At 36.1% G+C, this 9,841-nt stretch overlaps 1 protein-coding gene across 1 annotated transcript; it reads left to right on the top strand.

The window, feature by feature from the left end:
• The first annotated feature begins 3,051 nt into the window (after positions 1 to 3,051).
• On the top strand, positions 3,052 to 3,465 carry LOC142165512 (uncharacterized). The gene has a single exon (XM_075224050.1). The coding sequence runs from the start codon at positions 3,052 to 3,054 to the stop codon at positions 3,463 to 3,465; it is 414 nt and encodes a 137-aa protein (XP_075080151.1).
• Positions 3,466 to 9,841: the final 6,376 nt, after the last annotated feature.

Raw genomic sequence — 9,841 nt, 5'->3', positions numbered from 1 at the left:
TGCGAATACTTTCTTTTCTATTTATGTTTCTAAAAGAGCTCCTAAATCAGATTTCTTCTCCTTTCAAAATCAGATTTTTCTTCTTAAAATCTTTCTGTTTTAAAATCTGCCTCTATCAGATTTTTTCTCTTTCAAAAATGTCTCTCCAGCTCTCTCTGAAAACTTATCTCTTTTTCAAAATCTCTCTGAAAAACTCCTCCCCAAATCAGTCCCAATCTCCTCTATCTTATACAGGTCTGTCCCCCCCTTTTTTAAGTGCTACCCGGACCCCTTTCTTCTTTTAAAATCAGGAAATCGCATTAAAAATCCGCTTTTACTACTTTAAGTCCCATTAAGTGATCTTTTTCCTGATTTTCAGCAGCCCATTACCCTTTGTTTCCCATTATCACACTAAATAATAGCCATTAACTTTCTACTTTCAGCCCACTACTATTATCACATTACCCTACTGTTTCTATCCCAGAAATACCCTTGAAAATCCTACTGTAATTACAGTTTTTTTAAACTAAAATTCAGAATCTGATACAAAACAGATTAAAAATCTGTTCAAACCTAACTATCAACCTGAATTAAAATAGCTAACCAATTCTCTTAAGTTCTGGACTGAATATTAACTGAGAATGGACCTTTTCTAACACAATGGTATCTAATCAATACTTGTGAAATTGAGTTTAAACCTAACATCACAACAACATCACACAGAATTCAGTACAATAATTCAAACTGAACTTCAACTTTTGAACTAAAATCAAACAAACAGGAGCATTGTCAATATACTGACAATGCCCTGAAACTTAATGTTCAGGAAACAATATACATACAACATTTATTCTGACAGACCTATTGATTTACAAACGAGTATTAATTAAACTGATTATCTACAACATTTGTCAACAAACAGTCTATAGAAACAGATTGTTTTCAATCAGTATTATCATAAACGAGAATTCATAATATAACTAATCGACGAACCTAATCGAGTCGATTACACACATTGTAAATAATCATACTGGCAGAAACAATGGTATAATTTGGATCAAATAGACGGGTATAAGGCAGAATCACAGAATTGACTAGAAAATTATGAAAAATTAAACAGACTAATGAAACAAACATATAATACACGTAGAATACACAAAATAAAAAATAAAAAAAAAATAATACCTCTGACCCTTCAAATATATTCCGACTTGGACTCAACTTGGATTCGGACTTTGTTTGAAATCAAACAGACCTTAGTCGAAGTATTTTCCACAGAAAATACTTCGACTAAGGTCGATTAAACCTCAATCTTTTAATCAATTTGGACAAAAATCCAGAAGTTTGGTATTTCTAGGGTTCCTGAAGGTTCGATTTGAGACCTAATCATTTCTGGTTAGATTCGAGGGAAACCAAATACGACACAAGGGTGAGGGAAGCCTAGGGGTTATTTGGTGTCACTTTGGAACAGATCTGGGTAAGTTTTTGTTTGGATCGAATCTTTAAAAGAAGATTCGAGAAGCTCTGAAGTGATTCGAGCCAAACAAACACCGGATCCATAATGAGGCATGCTAGGGGGTTTTATGGTGTTAACTAGGGGCTGTTTGGTTTAGATCTAAGTTTGGCTCGAATCTTCAGGAAGATTCGAGCCAAGCGGCTAACATATTCGGATAGAGGGTGTTCGGGTGGTTCTGGGGTATTAAGGTGGTGACCGGCGGCGTTGATGTCGCCGGGTTTCAGGCGGTGGGGAATAAGGGAGGCTAGGGTTAGGGGAGGTCCGAGGAAGGTGATGATGAACAGTGGAGAGGGGGGGGTTTAGTTAGGGGGCCGGGGTAAGGATTATGGGCTTATATAGGGACGGGGTGGGTTGATGCTGACCGTCAGATCTAATAGGATGAGTGGTCAGGATTTATTCACTGAACCAAACGACGTCGTTTGGCTTAAGTTTGGGGGAACGGGTTGAACCGGGTGTTGGATCGGGTAAGTATTGTGGGTTAGGGTGATGAGATCTCATCCGTTGATTGGATTTGATCGAACGGTCCATGATGAACCACGACCAAACGCTGTCGTTTTGACTCTTTTGGACTGGACCGGACCTGGGTTGTTTGGATTGGGCTGTAGGGAGGGGTTAACTCGATTTGGGCCTGGATTTTAATCCAGGTCCGATTTTGTATATATATATATATTCATTTTTTCTAATTTAAATTTCTAATTTTAATTATAAAACAATTTTAACTTCACAAAAATATATTAATTACTCTATAACAATTATTTAACACATAGACAAAACATCAATCACACAGTGAAATATTTAAAATAGAACTATCGCATATTTTTGTGATTTTATTTAAATTATCTTTTAAATGCATAATTAAATCCTATATGCATGCAACATGTATTTTATTTTATTTTTCATTTTATTATGACAAAGTAAACATTTACGGACATAACACAAATATTTAACACCACGCAAATTCAAAAATTACACAGTAAAAGAAATTTATTTTATTTTTTTTTTTGATTTATTTTGGAGTAGTTTTCGTTAAGGCAAAAATCACGTGCTCACAGTGATGAGAATAGCACATGCAAACAATGGATCTGCAACTAAGTCACAAGTAGAAGCTCCAGCAAGTAACCACGAGTCCCAATCGAGCCCAGATGCAGCTTTGAAGGAACAAGATATAGGTGGGAAAGCAACTAAAGTGATTGAGATCAACACACAGCCGCAAGCCAATGGAACAGTAACACTAGCTGAAGAGACGAAAGAATGGCCAAAGGTGGAGGAGAAATCAGCATGAACGAGCTTATTGCGAAGAATAGAGCAATAGAAAATGGTATGAAACTAACCTATATTCCACCACAAGTGGTGGATGGCCAAGTTATTGTTCAATTAGATAAGGAAGAGGCTGATAGAGAAACGAAAAAATGGAAAGGGGCTCTAATTGTGTATGTACTGGGAGATTTATCAAGATACAATGTAATGAAAAGGTATATAGAAATTAATTGAAACACAATTCCAGATCCAGATCTATATATGCATCAGGATGGTATTACATTATCAAGTTTAAGACGATGGAGGATATGCAAGAAATTTTGTTAGCTGGACCATACACAATCAATAATAGGTCTATTATTCTTAAGCAATGGACAACTGATTTTGACTTTAAGAAGGAATTCCTCACTGAAATTCCTTTATGTATTAGATTTCCAAAACTTCCACTGAATTGCTGGGGTGTGAACTCACTAAGTAGAATAGCAAGTTCAATTGGCATGCCTATGTATGCTGATGAATGTACTGCTAAGCAATTGAGAGTATCCTATGCTAGGATGCTAATAGAGGTGGATGTGACAAAACCTCTGAAGGATGAAGTAATGGTTGAAGATTCAAATGGGAGGACCTTTTTGCAGCCAATTAACTATGATTGGAAACCTAAATTCTATGAAACATGGCAGGTCATTGGGCATAATTGCAAGCAAGAAGGGTGAGGACAGAAACAGTATGGTGAAACTATGAATGAAAAGAGAAAGCCTAAGAAGATGACACAGCAATGGGTGACTAAAGATAAAGGAAAGACACAACAAGCAGAACAAGAACATATGCCAGAACAAGAACTAAGCATGCAACAACAGGAGACTACAAGGGTAATGGAAGCAGGGCAAAGTTCAGGGGTGATCAAGATGAATATGCCAGTATTGCAAGAAGATCAAACACATAAATTTATGAATAAAAATCAAGAGGTGGAGAAGACAAGCCAAGAGTTTAATGATATCAATTTCCTAGTGCTTGGGTCAGTTCCACTAAAGAATGGGTTTCAAATACTAAGTAGAGAGGGGAATGGTGCTCACACCGTACCTCCTGATATAGGAGGTAAGGCAAAGAGATCATTATGAATTGGTTAGTGTGGAATATAAAGGGATGGAATAAAAGGTATAAGCAGAAAGAATTGAAGAAAATCCTGAAAACAAAAAAAATAGGAATAGCTGCTATTGTTGAAACAAGGGTCAAAGAAAATAAAGCTGGAATTATTACTAGAAATATATCCATGGGATGGAATAGTTTGTATAATTATTCATCTGCTAGAAATGGGAGGATATGGGTACTATGGGACATAAATAACTATCAAGTAGTCAAGCTGAGGGAGACTGCTCAGATGATGCACTGTGAAATTACAGGAAGTGCATATCAAATAGACTGCTTGGTGACTTTCATATATGGTTTCAATACAATTGAACAAAGGAGAGGGTTATGGGAGGATCTGAAGACAGTAGTCCAAGGTATTACCAAACCTTGGCTAGTGATAGGGGATTTTAATGCAATACTGAGTTCAGCAGACAGAGATCAAGGTAATCAAGTTCAGCAAGCTGATGTCCAAGATTTTGTTGATTGCATTCAGATAACTAACCTAAATGAAGTGATATGGAAAGGGGATTACTATACATGGACCAATAAACAAAGAGTGGAAGATAGAATTCAAAGCAGAATTGATAGGGCATTTGGGAACTATGAATGGATGATGAAATGGGGTAATATAGTAGTGAAATATGAACTGCCAGGGATATCAGATCATGCACCAATGTTGCTGACCATGGGAGAGGAGCAGAATAATACTAAGTGTCCATTTAGGTTCTTCAATGTTTGGGCAGATCACACAAATTTGATCAAATAGTAGAAGAAACTTGGAAACAACATAAAGACCCTTGGCTCATGAGGGGAATATGGAGAAAACTGAAAGCACTAAGAATCAGACTGAAGATATTGAACAATAAGGAATACAAAAATGTTGAACAAAAAATGGAAGAAGCAAGGAATGAAATCAGAAGAGTGCAGAGTCAGATGCAACATAATTATACTGATACTATGCAAGACGAGAGAAATGCATTACAAAAACTGGAAAAATGGTCAATGATTGAAGAGAGTATTATGAAGCAGAAGGCAAGGGCTAAATGGATACAGCTGGGAGATGCAAACATTAAGTATTTCGCAGCAGTAATGAAAGAAAGGAAGCACGGAAATCAAATAAAGGAACTGACAACTATGGATGGAAAGAAAATCAATAAACCAGCTAAGGTTAAAGAGAAGATAATTAGATTCTATAAGAGTCTAATGGGCACAACAGCAAAAAGACTTACAACAATAAATAGAACAGTAATGAACAAAGGGCCAATGCTGACTCAAGAACAAAGGCTGACATTATGTAAAGAAGTTACTAAATATGAAGTATTTGAGGGGTTAAAAGGAATAGGAGATGATAAGGCTCCAAGGATAGATGGATATAGTGTTGTGTTTTTCAAAAGAGCATGGCACATTATTGGCAGTGAAGTGACTACAGCAATACAAGACTTCTTCTCAACAGGAAGATTATATAGAGCCATTAACTGTACAACCATCACCCTAATACCCAAGGTATAATCTAACAACAATCAAAGAGTATAGACCAATAGAATGCTGCACAGTGATATACAAATTGATTTCAAAGATCTTGGTTGCAAGAATGCAGAAGGTAATTGGGGGGATTATATGTGAAGCACAAGCTGATTTTGTCCCAAGTAGGAAAATAGAAGATAATATTATTTTGGCTCATGCACTAATAAAGGGATACACAAGGAAACATATATGACCAAGGTACATGATAAAAATAGACATACAGAAGGCTTATGATTCTGTAGAATGGAGCTATTTGGAACAGAATACGAGGTTGATAGGATTCCTAGAAAGATTTATAGCTTGGGTGATGGAATATGTTAAAACAGTGAACTATACTATCATGGTGAATGGAGACCAACTGATCCTTTCAATGCTGAGAAGGGACTTAGACAAGGGGATCCTATATCGCCATTTCTATTTGCAATTGCAATGGAGTACCTAAGTCGAATCTTAAAGGAAATGGCAGAGAGGAAGCAGTATCATTACCATCCCAGATGTGTTAATTAAAACTAACTCATTTATGTTTTGCAGATGATCTTTTAATATTTTCTAGAGGAGATGTTGAATCAGTAACTGAGGTTCTTCAAAGTTTAACCAACTCTCAGATGCTTCAAGATTGCAAGCAAACATAGGGAAAAACTCCATTTATTTTGGAGGGGGTGGGGCAACAAGTCCAAGAGCAGATGCTGCAAACATTAGGATTTACAAGAGGAATGTTACCTTTCAAATATCTGGGAGTTCCACTGTCAACAAGGAAGCTAACAATGATACAATGGCAGCCCGTCATTGACAAGATTGTAACAAGAATCACTTCATGGACAACCAAAAAATTGTCATATGCAGGAAGAAGTCAACTGATAAGCAATGTTTTGTTTGGAGTCCATTCCTATTGGGCCCAAGTGTTCATACTACCATGTGATGAAAGCAGTGGAGAGTTTTTGTAGAAGTTATCTTTGGACAGGAAACAATGTCATTACTAAGAAAGCATTAATCAGTTGGGAAAGAGTTTATTGTCCTAAGAGCAATGGAGGATGGAACTTCATTAACATGAGAATCTGAAACAAGGCAGCTATAATCAAACTATATTGGAATTTAGCAAAGAAAAAGGATAGAATGCGGATAAGGTGGATTCATGCATACTATATAAAAGGTAAACAGATGGAGCAAGTAAAAGTTCCACAACAAGCAAGTTGGATGGTGAGGAAAATAATAGAAGCCAAACATCTATTAGAACAAAATAATGTACATATTTGCAGGGAAAAAAGAGACATTAAACATATATATCTTCAGCTACTAGGTGATCAAACAAGAATGACATGGAAGTGTTTGATATTTGGTAATGCTGCAAGGCCAAAAGCTAAGTTCAAAGTGTGGTTGCAAATGCAGAATATGCTACTTACTGTTGACAGACTGAACAAATGGGGAATACAGGTAGAAAGCAAATGCAGCTTATGTCAGAGAGAAGAGGAAACAAGAGATCATCTCTTTGTGGAGTGTGACTATACAAAAACAGTAATGCAAAAGCTGATGCACTGGACACAGAACCAAAATATAATAGCAGCTACCTGGGAACAACATGTGTATGAGTTGATCAAGAGAGCTAAAGGCAAAACAAAGGAAGCTCAACTATTCAAGAGATATATTCTGAAGTAGTACATAGTATATGGATAGAGAGGAACAAAAGAATTTTTGAGAAAATAAGTATAAGATGGGAGATGATAACTAAAGAGGTAGCTTGTGTTTGCTATGTACGAGCTCCTCCTAGATTAGTTGATATAGTTCAAAGATATAGATTTTAAAAATGTAGGAAGAGTAGAGCATCATGTAAATATGATAGCTTAGCTATGTTAGCTAGCTACGGTAATTTGTAAAATTTACTGGTGATTAATAAAAAGTTAGTTACCAAAAACAAAAGATGAGGTAGATGTCAAATAGCCATTTATATTAAGGTCATTCATATAGGCTTATAGCTACCATATAAGTTCATTGACTAATATGGTTGTAGTCATATAACCTATGCTAATTATATCGTTGTGATTCATAGTAATATCGACCGCTTGTATAATAGCCAGTTATATTAATTTCATTCATTAAGGTTATTCATATCGGCCTATAGCAACCATATAAGTCCATTGACTAATATGGTTGTAGTCATATAACCTATGCTAATTATACCGTTGTGATTCTTAGTAATATCGACCATTTATATAATAGCCGTTTATATAATTTAATTCATTATGGTTGTACGTATCGGCCTATAGCAACCATATAAGTCCATTGACTAATATGGTTGAAGTCATATAACCAATGGTAATTATATCATTGTTGTAAGCACGTGATTTTTGCCCTATATGAGAATTACTCCCAAAAATTCCAAAAAAAAAATATAAAATAATTTTTGTTTGTTTGCAATTGTTGTGAATTTTGTGTTATTTTTCTTGTATTGTTTGCATTTGTATGTGCATGTTTATTTGCTAAATTAATAAAAAAATACAAAAATATGTCACATTTGCATTTAGGATTTAAGTTTGCAATTATGAGTAATTAAGTTTGTTTTACAAGAATGAAAATTACAAAAAATAGGCATCTTTTGCATTTTTAGCCTGTAATGTCCAAATTGTGTGATTGTATTTTAATTGTCATTTTATTTTATATGATAATTATTGCTAGAAATTAATTAGTATTTTTAATAAGTTAATTTAGTTTATAACTTAATTTAGAATTTTAGTTTTAGAAAGTAAAAGAAAAGAAGTAATAAAAGAGGAAGAAAATCGGATTGGGCCACCTTCTAATTTAAATCAACCATGGCCCAAACCAAATAAACTCCTACCGGGTCGACCCGACCTGGTCCGCCCCATAACCCCAAACAAACACCCCTCATTTCTTCCATTTTTCATTTTTTGAAAAAAAAATTAGAAAAAATTAAAAAATTAAAAACCTAAACCTAAAAAACCTAAACCACCCGCCCCCCTCTCCTCTTTCATATTCCCCAACCTCACGTCCCATGACTGCCCCTTCCCCCTCACCACCATCTACTCCAAACGACCACTAGCCCACGACGAACAACACCCTTCTCCGTCGTCGTTCTCTCGTCTACACACACAGCACTCCGTTGGTCTCAGTCGCGAGCACCCCCCCTCCGTATGCCATTGACGAGCAGCAGCGCTGCTGCGTTGAGCCCCAGTCCACCCTTGATGCTTCTTCATCTTCATCTTCATCCTCACGACCAGCTGCTCCACCGTCAACCAAATAGTCCGTCGCATCCAATCACCGAAAAAAAACAGTCGACCACCCTCGCTGCTTCTTCTTCTTCTTCATTCAGCATCCATGAACACCACCCAAAGCACCATTGTTGCCCTCCCATAGAGCTCCAGCAGCCACTGGTGCTGTTTTACCTCAACACACACACGCGCACAGCCTCACGTCCAAACACATAGTTGTTGCTGCTTCACTCCTCTCTCGTCAAACTGCTACTCAACACACACACACGACCTCCTTCAACAGCCTTCCACGACCCACGCACACATATGGATAGAGCAACAACAAGAGGTCATTGAAACAAAGTGAGAGATAGACGGAGGAAAAGCGAAACAGTCCGGTTAAAGTCCGGTGAAGTTCTGTCAAGGTCTCGTTTGGTTTTGTTTGAGTCCGTCGTTGTTCGTCGTTCGGTGAGGTCCAGTATGAGTTCATCGAGGTTAAAAGAGAAGGTGGGTTTTCGTTGAGTCGAGATCCGGTACGTCGAGGTTGCTGTTCGAGTTTTCCGTTTCCGTTCGAGTTTGTCGTTGTTCATTTCTGGTTAGTTGGTTTAAGTTTCATTTCTGTCCGTACTTTGTTTGATATTCTCGGATTTGAAATCAGTATATGTTTGATTCCTTTCTTGTTCGTTGTTTTTCATTTCTTGATTATTTCTTCGGTTTGTTTTCATTCATTTGTTTTTGTTTAGTTTTAATATAGAAGGGTGCTAGTTTAATCGTTTGAATCATTCATCTTTCTTGTAATGTTGTTGGATTTAATTTGAAGATCAATTGATTGTGATTTGAATCTGTTTATTTGTTTTGTTTAAGTTTAATTTGAATTTGAGCTCAATGATTTGAATATACTTGTTTGTTATTGTTGTTGAATCTGAAAGTAGGTTTGTTGTTAAAAAATATTGTTCAGTCAAAATAATTCCAGTTGTTTCTTTGTTGTTCATCATTTAGTTTGAATTTATTGATTGAATTTGATTAGGAATTGGTTATAGCTGCTGTATTTTGGTTAGAATTGATTAGGTGAATTGGTTATACCTGATGGGGGTAGAATGATAAATTACAGTATTTTCAGTAATTTCAGAGGGGTATTTTTGGAATTGAAAATTTGAACAATTATTTAATCTGAGTGTTCCGTCCACTAGGTACTAATAATATTAAATTAATATATTTTTTAATATGTAGTGGGGGA

The sequence above is a fragment of the Nicotiana tabacum genome, chromosome 10 (genome assembly GCF_000715075.1).
Source record: "Nicotiana tabacum cultivar K326 chromosome 10, ASM71507v2, whole genome shotgun sequence".
Classification (NCBI taxonomy): domain Eukaryota; kingdom Viridiplantae; phylum Streptophyta; class Magnoliopsida; order Solanales; family Solanaceae; genus Nicotiana; species Nicotiana tabacum.
Note: the sequence above shows the minus strand (reverse complement) of the source record. Positions and strands in the feature narration are given on the sequence as shown.

What these genes read in the sequence shown, in the direction of transcription:
- LOC142165512 (XM_075224050.1), top strand. Translation starts at nt 3,052, where the DNA reads ATGGAGGATATGCAAGAAATTTTGTTAGCTGGACCATACACAATCAAT.